The sequence below is a fragment of the Acomys minous genome, assembly GCF_964271855.1.
Source record: "Acomys minous genome assembly, chromosome: 14".
NCBI classification, from domain to species: domain Eukaryota; kingdom Metazoa; phylum Chordata; class Mammalia; order Rodentia; family Muridae; genus Acomys; species Acomys minous.
This window is the reverse complement of record NC_140496.1, coordinates 18339379-18358531: the sequence shown is the minus strand read 5'-3', so window position 1 is coordinate 18358531 and position 19153 is coordinate 18339379. Positions and strand designations below refer to the sequence as shown.

The 19153-nt window shown below is 41.5% G+C and overlaps 1 protein-coding gene across 2 annotated transcripts in view; it reads left to right on the top strand.

Annotated features, from left to right (window-relative positions):
- PHLPP2 (PH domain and leucine rich repeat protein phosphatase 2) overlaps positions 1-19153 on the top strand; it is a 74039-nt gene that overhangs the window by 4839 nt on the left and 50047 nt on the right. For both annotated transcript variants that reach the window (XM_084755804.1, XM_084755803.1), the window contains exon 2: positions 3924-4204. In XM_084755804.1, the coding sequence (XP_084611930.1) occupies positions 3924-4204 (281 nt within the window). The remainder of the gene's footprint in view (positions 1-3923; positions 4205-19153) is intronic.

Below are 19153 nucleotides of genomic sequence, written 5' to 3'. Positions count from 1 at the left end.
GCCTTTCTGGATCAGTGGGTCATTATTTGATCTGTTAATTATATTTTTGGTATGCTTGCAACAGGGTCTCACTTTGTAGGTCTGGCTGGCCTCAAACTTGTAGCAGTCTTCCTGCCTCAGCCTCCTGAGTTTTGGAACTCCATGTTTGTGCATCATTGTTGGCTTTTACAAAGCCTTTGGTGGTGTATAGATTGTGTGTGCTTACTCTTCATTCTCTATTGTAGTGTGGGGTGCAAAGCTTCTTTGTACAAATGTTACTCTAGCACACAGAATACTGGCCGGGGGACCTGTTAGTTTTTACCAGAGATTAGAAAGTAAGGATTGTTCAAAAGTATCTGGTAGTTAACTATTCAGGGGTTAACATTTCTTTCAACAGTGGCAGCTTTGAGATGAACACTTGGAAGCCCTTTATTGATTCTGAGATTCAGCTGAGATTCAGATTGGAGGGAGAGTGCAATTGGTGGGAAAAGAGGCCGCATTTCCACCTGTGTCAGGGCTCGATTTTGTATAATTTTGAATAGTTCTAAGACCTTGAAGAGCTGCAGAATGATCAGTTTAGGGCTGAAAGTGTCACTCAGTTGTAGGGGGCTTATCTTGTACGTCAAGGCCTGGGTTCGGTCCATAGGGCTGTTTTTCAAAAGCTAACTTTCCTGTGTTATCCTAAAGTTAAAAAGTAAGGGCATTCATTCACATGTTTTAAATTCCATCACATGTGGAATGCTTCCTTACCTACCCTTGTTTTTAGTGTTTACTTATTTTGATGTAGCCCACATTGGTCTTGAACTTGATCCTCCCTTTTAAAAAAAAAATATTTATTTATTTATTTATTTATTTATTTATTTATTTATTTATTATGTATAAAATGCTCTGGCTGCACATACACCTGCAGGCCAGAAGAAGGCATCAGATCACATTATAGATGATTGTGAGCTACCGTGCAGTTGCTGGGAATTGAACCCAGAATCTTTGGATGAGCAGTCAGTACCCTTAACCTCTGAGCCATCTGTCCAGCCCAGAACTTGATCCTATTGCCTCTGACTCTGTAGTCTCCAGCATCTGCAGTTACAGGCATGTGTCTCCATGCCTCGCTTAGTTTATAGTTATTCTCAAGTATCTATTCTCAGTCAAACTAATACTTCATTTATATGTATTTCTGTTCTCTAATGAGCAGTACTACTGAAAGCGCTTTTATTTACTTTGACTTTGAGGGTAAAGATTATTTGATTTTCTATAAAAACTGAGACTTTCTTTTTAAGTTTATTCAATTCCTCTCCATAACTAATTAGTGAAGCTAAAGTGCAGATTGGCTGTCAATTCCTGTGGTGTCACCTTGGCTTTGCATCTGTGTCTGTGACATTGTGCATTTAAAAACTCCAAGGGTCTCTGGTGAAGAGAGTGAGAAGTCAAAGAAATGTTTATGGTTACACGTGTCTAGTAGACAGATGTATATTCAAGGAGAAGATGTTCTGTTGAAAGGAGAGTCATTGATGCTAGACAGGGGTAGAAGCTGTGGAAGGCTCCAGAGATAACCCAGCATCTGAGTAGAGCTTTGGAGAGTAAGCATGTGGGTAAGGCGAGAAGATGGTTTAGACGGCTGCAGGGTGGTGGGATGGTTAATGTGCTCAGGGACACAGATGGTTGGAGAGGACTGTGACACAGCAAAGGCTGTGGGAAGGCAGAACAAATTTCTTTTTTGTTGACTAGAAGTGGCCCATTGTGAAAACAACAGGCAAATGGTGACTTTTAGAAACTATTTGTTATTTCATTTTTGTTTGTTTTGAAACAGTCTCAATATGTCACCCAGGCCAGATTGGAACTCACTCACTAGGCCAAAGTTGTCCTTACACTAGAGGTACCCTACTTGCTTGCTTCTCTGTTTGAATGTCAGATTATAGGTGTGCTCCACTTTGCCTGGATGGACATTTTGTTTGTTGTTCTTGTTTTTGCTTTTTTGAGATAAGGTTTCTCTGGGTGTCCTGGAATCCACTCTGTAGACCAGGCTGGTCTTGAACTCACAGAGGTCCACTTGCCTCTTCTTCCTGTGCTGGGATTAAAGGTGTGCATCACCACTGTCCTGCCTGGCTCTTAACAGTTGTTCTGCTTTAAGATAGCTTGAATTCATAGTACAAATGTGAATTATAAAGTGCTAACAGTAATTATTTTGAAGCATGCCAGGAATAGGATAGATACTATATTATAAGATTGTATTTAGTGTTCTCCAACAGTCTGTATTGTCAGATTAAACTGGAAGGTGCTATCAATTGACTTATTTATGTGAAAAGCTTAGTTTATATCTATTAGATTCAATCTGAGATGTGAATCAATAATTATTATTTTTATTTTTTACTGTTAAAAACACTTTGGAAACAAAAGCATAACACATCAAAATTAACCAGTCCCAAAGACTGTACAACTTAATGAACTTATGTATATTTAGAATTGGCTTTCAAGTCAGAAGCTTGAAACTTCACATTAAATTTGACACTTTGAGTATTGAATGTATTTTATGCACTTCTCCACCACCAAGATGCCCCCAAAAATTTATAACAGAATTAGCACTAGAAAAACATTTAGCTTTATATATATAAACTTATATCCATTACCAGCATTCACTCCTTATATTCAGCTTTTCTTGTCCTCTTTTCTCCATGTTATACTGTGAGTAACGTGTGTATTTGTTGACATGTGCACATATATGATGGACTATTATTCTAGTCTTTAAAATAATGATGTGTAAGTTATGTTTGCATTGCTGGGACAGGTTAGCTGAGAGAAGCAACTTAAGTGGAGAGAGATTTTAGAGGGTCCCAAGCCACCAATATGAGGAAGGCAGAGTTTTTTACCCACTGGATGTTGAATCAGGAAGTAGAAAGCACTTTAGAAGGAAGGGCTAGCCTGTAACCTTCAACAACCCACCCTAGTGAGCTGCCTCTGCTAGCCTAGTTCCTATTTCCAAAGATCCCCCCCACCTCCCTGAATAGCTCATCAGCTGGGGAGTAAGTGTGCATGTGTGGGGTGGGGGCGGGGGGCTGGGGGGGGGAAGGTGCCTTTAGTGCTGATTTGCCTGGAAATTTGACCAGACTGGCCTTGAACTCACAAAGAGCGGTTAGCATTTCCCTTTGAATTCTGGGAATTCTGCGTCCCTATGGCGAGCCAGGAGCAAGTCTTTGAATGTTTGTCTTGGGGTAGTTCAGATCCAGCTCATAACAGATCTGAACTAAATAAGTCAAAATGTTAAAAATTTGTCCAAGGTAGATAGTATATTTATATTTTGTTAGCACTTTCCTGAAAAACAAAATGAAAGGGTCAATTGAGACAATAGATGGAGGCCTAAAGGAGGGTGTATTAGGGTTCTGTAAAGGAGCAAAGCCGATAAAACGGATGTTAAAGGGGATTTATTACACTGACCTAGTGCAGATAGAGTGCAGACAGTTCAACAATAGCTCCCTCACAACAAAAGGCTGAGACGCTGTTAGTTTTTGAGCCCATGAGGCTGGATGCCTCAGCAGTCCCTGTCTGGTACTCAAATCTGGCAAGATTCCTGAAGAGCTGCTGTTTTTCAGTCTGTATTGAAATCCTGAAGAAGTTGGATTTGGTACCAGTTCCAGGAACAGGATAGAGGACATTGACAGCAAAGTGAGGGCAGGTAGGCAAAAGCAAAGCTTCCTCTTCCGTGTCCTTTGATGTGAGCCTCCGCTAGGTGTGGCCCAGATTTAGGGTGAGTTCCTGCTTCAGTGATCTGTGTAAGAAGGTCCCTTCCTGATGCCATACAGCGTGGGCTCCAGTTCGTTCTAGCTGTTGTCAAGTTGACAACCAAGACGAGCCACCACAGAGGGGATGCTTGGCAGTTACCAGTATAAGGACCAAACGTACATAATGCAGACAAATGTTCTTATTAATTTCTTTCTCTTGGCATTTTTTAGAGAAATATGAAACACAATGGGAGCAGAAACTGTTTGAATAGAAGAAGTAGGTTTGGTTCTCGAGAAAGAGACTGGCTGAGAGAAGATGTGAGGAGAGGCTGCGTGTACCTTTTTGGAGCAGACACCACTGCCACCACCGCCGCCACCTCCTCCTCTGCTGCATCCTCCTCCTCTTCTGACTTGCATCTTGTCCTTTGCACAGTAGAGACACCGGCATCAGAAATATGTGCTGGAGAGGGAAGAGAAAGTCTCTATCTACAGCTTCATGGAGACCTGGTCAGGTGAGGTCTGGAGCTCTTCTTGTTAATGTTTTGTTTTGAGTCGAGAGTGTCCTCTGTGCCTCAGCGTGATCTCAGCTCACATTTTTCTGCTCCAGCCTTGTGAGTGTGAGGATTATAGGCATGTACGGCTCACCAGCTGAGGTCTGAGCCTCAGCAGGGGGTCTACTGTCATACTCACGTGTAGTTTTGATTGGAAGTGGCCTTTAGGATCATAATCGCACTCTGTAACTGAGGGTGATTTTGCAGTCAGTGGGCCTGGAAAAGATTTGTCTTTGGAATACGTAATGATTTTTAAAAAATAATGTTTTGTATGTAGTACATCTAAGCATACACATGCTCATGCCTCCACATCCACATTTTAAAAGCAGTGATGCTGTACACAACACACTGTTGATTTACTATCTCTGAGAGATATTTCCATATTCATATTTATATAAATATTTAATGAGTACATGACTATTCCACTCTACAGGTCACCATAATTTTAGCTAATCTCCCTAATCACTCATCATGGATATTAGTCTGCTACCAGTTTTTAAGTGCCGCAGCTGAATTACTCTGTACCTGCTATTTCACACGGGAGTCTGGAAGATAAGCTCCTAGAAGTGAAGTATTCTTGCCAAAGGAATATGACCATTTATAACTTTGATAAATATTTCCAACTTCTTCATAGAGTTATATTTCCACTTAAAATATAAAAATACGGGCCTGGAGAGCTGGCTCATCAGTTAAAAGCTCGTAGCTTCTCTTCCAGAGGATCTAGGTTCGGTTCCTAGCATCTTTATGGTGGTTATTCAGTGTCTATAACTCCAATCTCAGGGGAGCCAACACCCTCTTCTGGCCTTCTTGAACGTCAGGCATGCCCCTGGTGCACAAATATATATGTAGGCAAAATGTCCATATATGAACATAAGTCCTTACATATTTTTAAATTAAAAAGAGTACCTGAGCAGTAACTCTCATAAAGCTAAACATTTAATGGGGCTGGCTTAGAGTTCTGAGGTTTAGTCCACAGTTGTCATGGCGGGAAGCAGGGCACTGCACAGGCAGACATGGTGCTGGAGAGGTAGCTAGCTCATCTGAATGGGCAGGCAGCAGGAAGAGTGAGTGAGCCACTGGGCCTGGCTTGGGCTTCTGAGAACCTTAAAGTCCTCACCCAGTGATGATACTTCTTCTAACAAGGCCACACCTACCGCAGTAAGACCACACCTTCTACTAGTGCTGCTCCCTATGGGCCTACGGGAGACTTTTCATCCAAACCACCACAATTTTATTCTGTAAAAGTAGTTTTATACTGTGCATCTCAACTCTTTAATTCAACATTAAAAAATAAAAAGGCATTAGTTCTTTAAAGGCTTCACTGTGTTTCTGTCCTTTTCAGTTGTAAACAGAAACAGAATTCCAAGCTGTGGATTCAGCATTGTTTGAAGTGTGTGTGTGTGTGTGTGTGTGAGAGAGAGAGAGAGAGAGAGAGAGAGAGAGAGAGAGAGAGAGAGAGAGAGAGAGAGAGAGAGAGAGAGAGAGAAGAGGAACTACTTACACCTTTGAGGTGTGGTAATAGTAGTAACACCTTTAGCTGAGCCAAAGCTGATGCCTCTTTAGAAGTGTGAACTGAGGTTTACTGTGTATTTCTTCTAGGATCTGGACGAAATCCTGAAAAGTAGATTAGCATTTGAATGTTTTCCCTGTTCCCAAGTTAACTACACTTCCTAAATCCTTTTGTATAACAAAAGGATCAGACAGGGTGATCCCTAGGCTCTTCTAAATCTTAACACAACGCTGATCTAATTTTATCGGTGGGAAGCCTTGACCTAGATTATAGCTGGTAATGGTCACTGGCGCTCACTTGTTTAAGCGGATGTCTTACTCATTTACTAATGTTTACATTAGAAGATGCCAAGAATATGAAGACACATTCGCTCCATCACCTCCTTCCCACTAGTTGTGTAATTAGTTAAGAATTCAATTGTGATATAGTTTATTAACACATGAGAATGTAAACTGTAATTAAAGTGGGATGTTTATCTCATTAGCTCTGTAACTTTGATATGAACAGTTAGTTGTTGGGTTTTAGACTCAGGACAAGAGGCTAAGTTGTATATTTAACATACCAAAGTGGAGCTGGCCTCCAGGTTCTCCCAGCATCCTTCAGTCCTTACCTGTTACAGAGCATGGCTGACATACCCTGCCCTCTACCCTTAACTTTCTGGCCCAGAGGCTGGGCTTTCCTACAGAATCCCTCCTTCTCTCCACCTTTCTTTCTTTCTCTTCCCCCTCCTTTCTGTCTCCTTCCCTATGGCTACTTCCCTGGCCTCGTTCCTTGGGATGAGTGAACCCTCCCAAAGCCCGACAAGTCGGATCCCTGGGACTCACACAGCAGACATGCACACCATGGTGTGTGTATGTGTATACATACATACTAGATATAAAAAAATTTTTTTTTTGAGAGCAAAGCTGGGTGTGTTGACACATACCTATCATCTCAGTACTTGGGAGATGGAGGCAGGAAGATAAGAGTTCCTGGTCATCCATCCCTCAGCTACACATGAAGTTGGAGGCCAGCCTGGACTACCTGAGACCTCATCTCTAAAACTGAAAAAAAAAAGTTAAAACTTAATATACAGTACTGGCAGGGCTGGAGAGATGGCTCAGCAGTTAAGAACACTGGCTGTTCTTCCAGAGGTCTCGAATTCAATTCTCAGCAACCACATGGTGTCTTACAACCATGTATAATGGGATCCAATGCCCTTTTTCTGATCTGCAGGCATTCATGCAGACAGAGCCCTCATATATATGAAAAAAAATAATAAATAGATGTTTAAAAAATTACATACGGTAGTATCTTAGGTTGGATTATGGAATGAAAAGGTATGGTTCAAATCCTGTCACAGACATTTTACATTGCGAATACATAATATTCTGTGCCCTATGGATTTGTAGAATGCAGAATATTTTTATTGTTCATCATGAAGAGTAAGTTCATTGCATCTGATATGAAAAGTAATGAGTTATTTGTAAGTAACATTTATTAAATTGTCCACCTAGGAACCTTGTTAACGTACAGATTCTGGCTGTGCGGTGGTGGTACACACCTTTAATCCCATCACTTGAGAGGCAGAAGAAGGCAAGTTTCTATGAGTTGGAGGCCAGCCTGATCTACAGAATTGAGTTCCAGGTCAGCCAAGGTTACATAGAGAAACCCTGTCTCCCCCAAAACCAAAAATAAGTGAGTAATAAATACATACATACATACATACATACATACATACATACATACATACATACATATTTTGATTCAGAAGATCTGTGATAGCCTGAGATCATTCTGATTTGTTACATTGTTTTGTTTCCTTCTTTTCTTTTGTTAGATAGGCTTTTGCCATGTCGCCCCTGTTGACCAGGTACTCTTTATGTAGCTCATTGTGGCCTTGAACTCCCAGCAGTCCTCCTGCGTCAGCCTTGCTTCTAAGTACTGGGATTATAAGCACTCATCACCACACCTGACTTGATTTTTGTTTTTCTTTTTTGTGTTTTGAAACAGGGTTTCTCTGTAGCCCTGGCTGTTCTGGACTCGCTTCGTAGTCCAGGCTCCACCTGCATCTGCCTCCCAGAGTGCTGGGATTACAGGAGTGCACCTTTTGAAATGGTAGCCCTACTAAGCTTCTCTGTGATGCTCAGCACTTTAAGTATCAATGAGGTAAAGCATTTAGAATGTTGTCTAGTACCATCTATTAAGTATGCATCTAGGGCCATACGTGTGCTAAGCCATTGAAATATTTTCCCAGTAAATATTACCTATGTGAGTTGTTCCAAATCATTCAACTGTAAAAGTAACTTTTATTTGCCTGTTTCAACTGTTGTCTGGGAGGCCTACTGCCTCCTTCTGCTAACACAGGCCTAGTCCTGGAAGCTTCTAGCCTCCATACAATCTAATCTAGGCCTAGAATGTTTTAGCCTCTGAGATTTCCTGCTTAATAAGCTCACCCTTACTTGTTCTTTCTAAGCTCTGGGCTGGATGATTAACTCAGCTGTTTGGACTCAACCTCTTCTCCTAGATGACATATTTAATCTGGCTTCTCTCTTGGCCTGGGATTGCTCTGCTTGGCCTCAAACTAATTTAGCAATCTGCTCTAATCTTCTGACTTCTTCTCATTTTCTGGCTCATTCAGTCTTAACTTGAGTTCTCTCTCTGCATCCCATCTCTCTAGAACTGTCCGGGTGAAACTGCCTCATCTCTCTGTAAACTGCCTTTTAAGTAACTTCCCTTTCCTCTCTCCTCTCGTCAGAGTTTGGCTTATCCTATTCTGTCAAATCTTCTCTGATTTGTCACCTTTCCTGCCACTCAATTAGACATCACTTTCAGATATGTGTGCTTCCTTCTACAAGCTACCTTTACCTTCATTGCTTGGGATTAAAGGCATGTACCGCCACACCTGAACCTAAGCTTTTCTTTACCAGACACTTGCTCTATACCAGGCTGGCCTTGAACTCAGATCTGTTTGCCTCTGTCTCTTGGATTAAAGGCGTGTCTGTATTCCAGCCAGATCACGCAGACCTAGATCTTTGGATGTGATCTCTTGCCAGAGTAGTCATGTTCTGAGTTGAAATTCCTCTACATTCAACTCTTAGAAATAGTGTTGTGCTAGCTAAGCCACTGCTGGTAATCCTAACAATATGTTTTTTTTTCTAAATTATTCCTTCTTTCCTTTTAAAATTAACTTTACTGTTTTCTTTTTCCAATTAAGGGTTTATGTGGCGTTTTGAATAAGAACGGCCTCCATGGTCTCCTCTTAGTCACCAGGGAGTGGCCCTATTTAAAAGGATTAACAGGATTAGGAGGTGTGGCCTTGTTTGAAAAAGTATGTCCTTAGGGGTGGGCTTTGAAGTTTCAAAAGCCCATGCCAAGCCCAGAGTCTCTTTCTGCCTAGGGATTAGAATGTAGGTCCAGCACCTGCCTGCATGCCATCATGTACCCTATCATAGTGATAATGGACAAAAACTCTGAAACTGCAAGCTGTTTTAAAAAATGAAAATTCCAAATCATTTTTACCAATGAAAAATGGTAAATGTTGGGGTGAAACCCTGCTAGCTCAGAGAGGCAGAGAAAACACACAACTGAAGCTGGGCATGGTGGCACACGCCTTTGATCCCAGCACTTGGGAGGCAGAGCCAGGCGGATCTCTGCGAGTTAGAGGGCAGCCTGGTCTACAGAGTGATTCCAGGACAGCCAGGGGTACACACAGAGAAACCCTGTCTCAAAACCCGCCTCCCCCACCCCCGCCCAAAAAAAAAAAAAAAAAAAAAGAAAAGAAAAAAAGAAAGCACACAACCAGCCTTCCTACTTAGCTCACATCCTAAAAGAAAAAGCCAAAAGGTCCAGGCTAAAAGCCTACAAGGCCAAAAACCCAAGACCAAAAGCTTGCTAGCTCAGCTGACAGGACCGGAGGAAAAGCCAAAAGCCCTTTCATCTTCTCCACACTGTCTTACATACCTTTCAGCTCACAGTCCCTCCCTGTTTAATCCCTGTCATCGGGGATTACTTGCTCGTCTCCTGACCTAGGGTTAACTTTATTAACTCCTCTTGGGTTAAAGGTGTGTGCTAGGGCTGAACCACCCTATACTCACCTGTTTACAATAAACAGAAAGTTCTTGTGATAAAGGTGTGTGTTAGGGCTGAACCACACCAAACAAGAAACAGGTTTTTACAGTTCACAATCTTGGGTTTCGTAATGGGATCAAATAATCCTGCAACAGTAAGCCAGCTCCAATTAAGTGCTTCCTTTTAAAAGAGTTGCCTTAGTTATGGTGTCTTTTAACAGCAATAGAACAGTGACTAAAGTATGCTGGAGGGTTACACATTTATGGAATTGTAGCACTTAGCTAGTGAAGGAAACTGGTGTGAACAGCCTGTTAGCACCTCATGTATTGTGTGATGGGGCAGGGCCTTTGGGTGGGTGTGTCAGCTGCTGGGAAGTTAGACCAGTGTTCAGGGGGCAAGAGAAAGAAAAGCTTAGCATCTCAAATGTTATTGTAACAGCAAAGTATCCTGTTTTCAAAGCCAGGAACTTCCCTCTGGGAATCAAGGAGGAGACCATTTATTCCTTTTGTTTTGTAAATGTGGAAGAGACCCAGAGATTTAGGGTTGGGTATTTGTTCCTATAGTTGGTTGGTGGCTAAGCTGTATTTGGGAGAAAGCATTTCGCTCTCAGTCTATTCTTTACCTTGTACTGTTTGGCCTTATCTTTTTCTATTGAGCTGTTTAAGCAGCAAGTGACTCATCAGAGAAGCTTACTGCCATCATTCCTTTCCGTCTGAGAAGTTGTAATGAGACCATGTGTAATAAAACAGATTGCCCTTTGACTTACTGTCATAGCTCTGCCTTTGTTCTTAGTGATCAAATGACTAAGATGTCAAATGTCTTTTAAGGTAAGCTCTGAGAGCTGACAGGATGCTTATAGCAGAAGATGACACTGGAGGATTTGGGCTCCTGAGTGCTGATCTTTCTGTCACTGCTGAGTGACTTCTTATAGTCATCACAACTCTTTTTTTTTTTAAAGATTTATTTATTATGTTTACAGTGTACATCAGATCATATTATAGATGGTTGTGAGCCATCATGTGGTTGCTGGGAATTGAACTCAGGACCCCTGGAAGAGCAGTCAGTGCTCTTAACGGCTGAGCCATCTCTCTAGCCCACAACTCTGTTTTTTATAGATAGATACATACCTACTAGACATTTTCTCCCTGCCCCCCCCACCTCATTGCAGTCCTGAGGATCAAACTTAGGGATTTGTACATGTAAGCTCTCTGCTACTGAGCTAAATTATCATCCCTCTTAACCATATTTTGAAGTAGAGTACAATTTCCTGTTTCTGGATATATATGTATATGTGTGTGTGTATGTATGTATATATGTGTGTGTGTGTGTGTGTATATATATATATATATATATATATATATACACATACATACACACCAGACTGTTAAACTGAGAGAAGAAAAGGAGATTTGTCTTTGCTTCACATTTTAGCACTCTGTTTTTGAGATGGTGCCTCATGTAGCCTAGGCTGGCCTTGAACTTGCTATGCAACCAAGAATGACCTTGGTCAGTAGTATCACCTATCATCAGCTGCCTGCTGCCTTCACCTCCGGTGTACTGTGATTACAGGCATGTGCCACCCGGCTTTTAGTACTCTTTTAAGACTTTAAAAGAAAAAAATGTTAGGCTAAAGAGATGGCTCCGTCATCTCGGTACTGTAAACAGTAACCAAGTGAAGTACGTGCATGAGGACCTGAGCTACAGCTGGGTGTGGGTGTGCCCCTGAGTGCTAGAGATGTGGAGACAGGCGGAGCTCGGGGCCCACTGGTGAGTCTGTCTCAGTCAGAAGGTGGGCGGTACTGGAGGAACAATACCCAAGGTTGTTGGCCTCTGGCCTCCATACACAAGTGTGCACTGTGTTATATGTTATAGTATCACTAGTTTTATTTTAAAACGTTGTTTCACATTTTGATACTTATAAAATTAGTATATTGTACAGCCAACAGTAGGTGATAGTTTAATTAGTTGGCTGTGATTTTTCTTTTAATGTTTGTTCTGACACCATCTGGCTAACTGCAGGGTTCTTAATGTACCACGGTTAATGCTGACTAGAGAAATTAAGGGCTTGGTCCCTGTTTGGTGGGAAGTAAGGGGGTCGCAGTATGTGGACATATTACTGACATTAAACAATTTTGCCTAGTTTTATACCTTAAAAAAAAAAACCCAAAAATTTCACATCTAGTAAAAAAAAAAAAACTAAACAAAACCAGCATGTATTTTGGCTCAGAGTTTTTCTAGTTTTCTTTTTTTCTCTGTGGGGAGAATAAAAATTATTTTTCAAAAAAGGAAAAGAAAGAGCTAGGAAGATGGTCATCTGATCCCGAGGGCCCATGTGGTATAAGGAGAAAACTGCCTCCTCCAAGTTGTCTTCTCACCTCCGTGTGCATACTGTGTGTGTGCCTGACCCTGCCCCGTGCACAGACTCAGGCTGTGTGTGTGCCTGACCCTGCCCCGTGCACAGACTCAGGCTGTGTGTGTGCCTGCACCCTACCCCTTGCACAGACTCAGGCTGTGTGTGTGCCTGCACCCTACCCCTTGCACAGACTCAGGCTGTGTGTGCCTGACCCTGCCCCGTGCACAGACTCAAGCTGTGTGTGTGCCTGCACTCTACCCCGTGCACAGACTCAGGCTAAGTAAATGTAACAGAAATTAAAAGGACACACACACACACACACACACACACACACACACACACACACACACACACGTACACGGTGTGATCTGTCATATCCTTATTTGGCGAGGTGTACAGGGTCAAGATACATTCTATACATGTATGAAATTGTAAAAGAATAAATGAAAGAGTAAAAAAACAGTATTGACCTTATTTCAGAATGGAGCAGCTCTTTGGGGTCCCTAGGCCACCTGCATGTCTGGATAACTAGATACAAATTGGAAGTTCCCACAAGCTGTTCAAATTCAGTGGGTCCCTGAGCCTCAGCAGGAGGGAGGGAAGGACTGCAGGAGGATTTAATTTTGGATATGAAGGATGCAAGTCAGAGCTGCAGCTGAAGGAGGCAGGCCAAGGTCTGGGAGCATCCCCTGCACAGACCTTTGTTGGGGCTTAGCACAGAGGCTTGATTGACTGAGTCGGTGTCCATATGACTGACCCAACAGTCTTCAGCCCCTTTGGTTCACCAATGCAGATCAGGCTGGCCTAGAATCCCAGCTCTTAATCACATGGTCAGTTGTTCTGGTCACAGGATCCCATGCTGAGTCAATTTTTTTTCTTAGCACAAATAGCCTAAGGGGCCTGTGAATAACAGACATGTAGAACGCTTTAATCCAGCAACATGGCTACTCTGGCTGGAGTACAGACATGCCTTTAGCTTTAATCCCAAATAATGAAATAATGAAGGTAAAGTTGGTTTGTAGAAGGAAGCACCCATGTTTGAAAGTGATGTCTAATTGAGAGGCAGACAAAGTGGCAAATCAGAAAGATTTGACAGAATAGGATATGCCCAACTCTTGGAAAGAGGTAACCTAAGAGAAAGCAGCATAGAAAGAGAGAAGAAGAGAAAGCAGTTTGACCAGGAGAGTTTTACAGAGACAGGTTGAAGAGAGAACAACCTAGACACAGGAGAAGACAGAATGAGCCAGGAAACCAGAAGAAGCCAGAAGATTGCCAAAGTTAGTATGAGGGCAAGCAGAGCAGTTTAGTCAGAGGCTGAGAGAGAAGCCAGATTGGATCAGTCAGTTTGGAGAGGAGTTTGAGCCAGAACAGTTGAGTTGGACCAGCCAGCCTTAGTTCAGAAAGATCTAGAAAGCTTATTCTATTCAGCAGTAAGTCTCAGAGGATAAAAACATTCTAGGCCTAGATTAGGTTGTACAGAGGCCAGAACATTCCAGGACTAGAACTAGGTGAGCAGACAAAGACAGTAAACCTCCAAGACTATTACAACATATGAATAAAAGTTACTCTTACAGAGACACTCCTCAAATCTGTCTCCTAGAAACCAGGGACAAAGGCCAGCCATGTTCGTTCTTTGTTATACAACTGTGGTGCATAAAAAAGTAATGTATCCTTTAAGAGATGGTAGAGTAGATAAAATAAAATATGGGCATATAAAACAGCCTTTTGGGGTCCATGGAGTGAAATGACATATGAAATGCTTTTAGTTATTTTCTGCATAAATTATTATTATTATTATGATGATGATGATGATGATGTTGTGTTCTTGTTGTTTTTTGAGACAGGGTTTCTCTGTAGCCTTGGCTGTTCTGGATTTACTTTGTAGACTAGGCTGGCCTTGAACTCAGTGATCTGCCTGTCTGTGCCTCTTGAGTCACATAAATTATTTTAGCAAAGTAAAACATTATGACTGTCTTTAAGGAAAAAAAAAAGATTGGTTTTTAACGAAACAGACACAAATTCAAATGGATTGTTATTGTCTTGTATTTGTGACACTCAGAACATCTCTTTTCTTACTTGTGAAACACACAAGTTTTGAAATACATTTTTGAATACCATAGATACCTTCTGCATAGCAAGAGGTAAGAGTTACTCTTATTACTGCTATTGGAATTATTCTCAATCATCAGTTGATGCTTGCAGATTTTTATCATCAAAGGTGACTGGAGTTTGAATTGTAACTTGAATTCAGTGTAGAGAATGGTGTGTCGCTCTCCTGGGGCCTTAGTGTGATGTGTTACTTGTGTGGATTTCACAGCGTGTGCTTTTGCTTCCCACTGCTAACTATAACTGTGTATTTGCTGTTTTTGAAGCAGGTTTTCCCTGTGTATTCCAGGCTCTCTTGCAACCGATGATCCTCTTGCCTCTACCTGGGTTGTAAGGATTGTGCTAGGATTGTGCGTGGGATTACAGTTTGCAACAACCTGTCTGGGTAGAAACCATTTTGGGTGGTGAGGGAGCAGTGCTGGGGACTGAACTCAGAGCCTTACTGCTGCGAGGCCAGTGCTCTGCCACTGAGCCACATTTTTAACCCCTAACTAGAATTCTTAGTAAATATGCTTACTGAAATGTACTCTTCTATTACATAAGCCTTAGCTAGAGCACCGTTTAGAATAACTGAATGCACACACACTGTTGGCTGAGGTATATCATCTGCTGTCACGACATCGTTGCCTTCCTTGCTGATGTGGTGTATGTTCAAATGCACAGGCGTCAGCAGTTTCTCTGTTATTTCAGAGAAGTAATAGAAGTGGTTCAAATCCTGATTATAACTTTTTAAAAACAGCTCTCCGACACCTATTTTGCAGCGTACAGTTTTGTGTGTGTGAAAGATTTAACAAATAGCTAGTTACCAGTCTGTTAAACTTTTGAAAATTGAGCTATTAACCTTCTTCCCTTCCCCCGTATTCTCTGCTCTTTAAAGCAGATGAACCTAATGAGTAAGTGTAATTAGTCTTTCATTTTACTTGTTCTTGCACTTCCTGGGAGATTACTTATTAACTAATTTATGGTATCTTAATGAGCAGATGTGGAAGTTCTCTTAATTTTTTCATGCAATCTGGAAAAATTAGGTGGGAATAGTATATAAAGAGGGTTTCCCAGGCTGGAGAGATGGCTCAGAGGTTAAGAGCACTGGCTGCTCTTCCAAAGGTTCTGAGTTCAATTCCCGTGGTGGCTCACAACCACAGGATGTAATGAGATCTTCTGGCGTGCAGGTGTACATTCAGGCAGAACACTGTATACATAATAAATAAATACATTTTAAAAAAGAGTGTTTCCCAAATCTGCAGTCTTTATTAGGCCTCGTGATTTGATCCTACAAAATACATCAGGATTAGGATGTTTCATTTATGTCTCTTTTCTAGAGAAAATAGGAAAACTGAGCAAGTGAAAGTTAGCTTTAAAGTATAGTTTTGGAATCAGCAAGATGGCTCAGTGGTAAAGGCACTTGCCCACAGGCCTGACACCTGCATTTGATTCCTGGATCCAGTGGTAGGAGGAGATAACCAGACTTCTCCTGAGAGTTATTCTTGGACTTTCACTAAAACACACGTATTCCCTAAAAAAAGAAGAAGAAGAAGAAGAAGAAGAAGAAGAAGAAGAAGAAGAAGAAGAAGAAGAAGAAGAAGAAGAAGAAAGAAAGAAAAAAAATGAATTAATTGTGAATATGAGATCATCCTATGAAATTTTGGTATTGAAATACAGTAATTCTAAATCCTGGAAGGAGTAGAGTTAAGATGGAATTTGCATTATATTAGGAAGATGTTTAAGCTTAGATACTTCAATTTAAGTTGTAAAAAAATGATACTGGTCATGTGATCCAAGATGTGATAAGTGATACTTTCATTATTGTGCATCTTGATATATTAAGATTCTCATATTAAGATTTCTCCATCACCAAGCACAGTGGTGCACGCCTTTAATCCCAGCACTCAGGAGGCAGAGGCAGGTGGATCTCTGTGAGTTCGAGGCCAGCCTGGTCTACAAAGCGAGTCCAGGACAGCCAAGCCTACACAGAGAAACCTTATCTCAAAAACAAAACAAAATTATCATATTTGGTCCAGGTCCACCAGTGTGAATTCTCACTGTGCCTGGTCTCATTCAGTGGTTAATATTGAGCAAGTCTGATTTTTTTTTTTTTTACAAAATGTTATAAGTTCTCCTTAAATACTTTTAAAAGTGTTTATTATTTATTGTGTATGTTGTGTGTGCTTAAAACTTTTTTGCATCAAAGTGCACATGTGTAGATCAGAGGACACCTTTCGGGAGTTAATTCTCCTTCCATCTCTGGGTCCTCGCAAGTGCCTTTAGTTGTTGAGCCATGTTGCTGACCCTACAAATTCTTCTTAAAATGTGTCTTTATCTTATTCATATCTGGATTTTACTGTAGCCAAACCAGTGAGCTTAAGGCTCAGTGAGAGGTGTTTCTCAGGAAATAAAAAGCAAAACAAAACAAAAGAAGATACGTTGAGAATAAGAGGAGGGAAAGGAAGGAAAGAAAGAAGGAAGGAAAAAGAAAATAAGGGGAGAAGCCAGGCGAGGTGGTGCACGCTGTAATCCCAGCACTCTAGGAGGCAGAGACAGGTGGATATATATATATAATTGGAAAAATGCCTACCATTGTCAAGACCTTGGTGAGTTCTGATTTTCTTTGGCTAAGGATTAATTGATGCTTTTAGTCGGAAAAGCTTTTCTCTTTCTATTACATTTACTTGAGCATTGTGGCCTACACTTAAAATACCAGCAATTGGGAGATGTAGACAGCAGGCCCACTGCAAGTGTGAGATGAGTCTGGGCTACATAGTGAGTACCAGGCCAGCCAGTGCTACAGAACAAAGTCTTGTCTCAGAAACTACACTATTTAAATAAATAGTAATATACAAGTTCAGTACTTTTGTGTCTTTATGGGCAATATGTTCTCCCCTGCCCCCCTCTTTGTTGTTGTTGGTGGTGATGGTGGTGGTGATGGTGGTGGTGATGGTGGTGATGGTGGTGGTGGTGGTGGTGGTGGTGGTGGTGGTGGTGGTGATGGTGGTGGTGGTGATGGTGGTGATGGTGGTGGTGGTGGTGGTGGTGATGGTGGTGGTGATGGTGGTGGTGGTGGTGATGGTGGTGGTGGTGGTGGTGGTGGTGGTGGTGGTGGTGGTGGTGGTAGTAGTTGTAGTAGTTTATTTTGAGTTTATCTTCCAGTTTCTGCAAACCAGAAGATCATATTGAGCTGGGCATGGTAGAACATATTTAGAATCCCTGTACTTTGGAGACTGAGGCACAACTGTTGGGAGTTCTAGGCCAGCATGGCTTATAACAGTAAACACAACACAAATCTAAGCTGAGCAGGAGGAAGGCAAGGCCAGGTGTTGGGTTATTTGTGATGTGCTTGGTACAACAATTTGGATTCTTCTCTTTTGTTCTTATTCTGATGCAGGTGTTTGCATGCAGCTTTTATAGTGATTACTGCTTTCATTACATAGTTTTTTCATAAATCTTGTTGCCTCAGCGGTGTATAGCTATTCAAATGTAAAAGACTGGCATTTATATCTTTTGTCCCTATAACGAAGTATACTTTATTTCTTTTTTATTTGTTGTTATTGTTCTTTTTTGAGACAGGGTTTCTCTGTGTAATCTTCCTTGGGTGTTCTGCACTCCCTTTGTAGATCAGGCTGGCCTCGAACTCACAGAGATATGCTTGCCTTTGCCTCCCTGAGTGTTGGGATGACAAGCATGTACCACCACGCCCAGCTTATGTGTTGTTATTTTAATTTTTATGTTTTTTTGTTTTTTTTTTTTTTTTGAGTCAAGACCTCACTTTGTAGCCTTGGCTGTCTTGGAACTCTCAATGTAGACCAGTATCTACTTGGAACTCACAGAGATCCGCCTGCCTCTGCCTCCTGAGAGTTGGGCCTAAAGATGTGCACCACTATCCCTGACAGTCTTAGCACCATGACTACAACTCTTATAAGGAAAACATTTAATTCACGCTGGCTTACAGTTCACAGGTTAGTCCATTGCTGTGGTTGGGAGCACGGCTACACACAGGCAGACTTGATGCTGGAAAGGTAGCTGACAGTTCTAATCTGGACCAACAGGCAACAGGAAGTGTGAGTTGAGTCACTGGCCCTGGCTTGAGCTTCTGAGGTCTTACAGCGCACTCCCAGAGACACACTTCCTCCAGCAAGGCCACACCTCCTGTTAGTGCTGCTCCCTATGAGCCTATGGGCACCATTTTCATTCAAACCACCACACTGGCTTTCATAATTTTTAAATTTTTTTGGTTTTTCTAGACAGGCCTTCTCTGTGTAATAGCCCAGGCTGTCTTGAACTCACTTTGTAGAACAGTCTGTGCATTCCACCTGACTGCCTCCCAAGTGCTGGGATTTAAGGTGTGTGTCACCATGCACACTTTGTAATTTTTTTAATCAATGTAATTCCTAAATGTTCTTTTGGGACCTTTTGAAGGTACATAGACTTTGATACAGTGCTTGCTTATTGGTTGTTTCAAATAGAAGAGATGATCTATTTTTATCCTAATTAAAATGTGTTATATTTATGTGTGTGTGTGTGTGTGTGTGTGTGTGTGTTTTGGACAGATGTATGTTAGTGTGGGCATGTGGAGGATAGAGGGCAACTTGTGGGAGTTGATTCTCAAAAAACTGAAAAGAAAAACTTACAAAAATGAAAAGCAATGAGTATCACCCTTTTACTAAACTTTATTTGTAAAAATTTATTTATTTATTTATTTATTTATTTATTTGGTTTTTCGAGACAAGGTTTCTCTGTGTAGCCTTGGCTGTCCTGGACCTGCTTTGTAGACCAGGCTGGCCTTGAACTCACAATGATCCACCTGCCTCTGCCTCCCGAGTGCTGGGATTATAGGCGTGCGCCACCACACCCGGCTGTAAAAAATTTATTTTAAGTAATTTATGTTATATTATAGGTA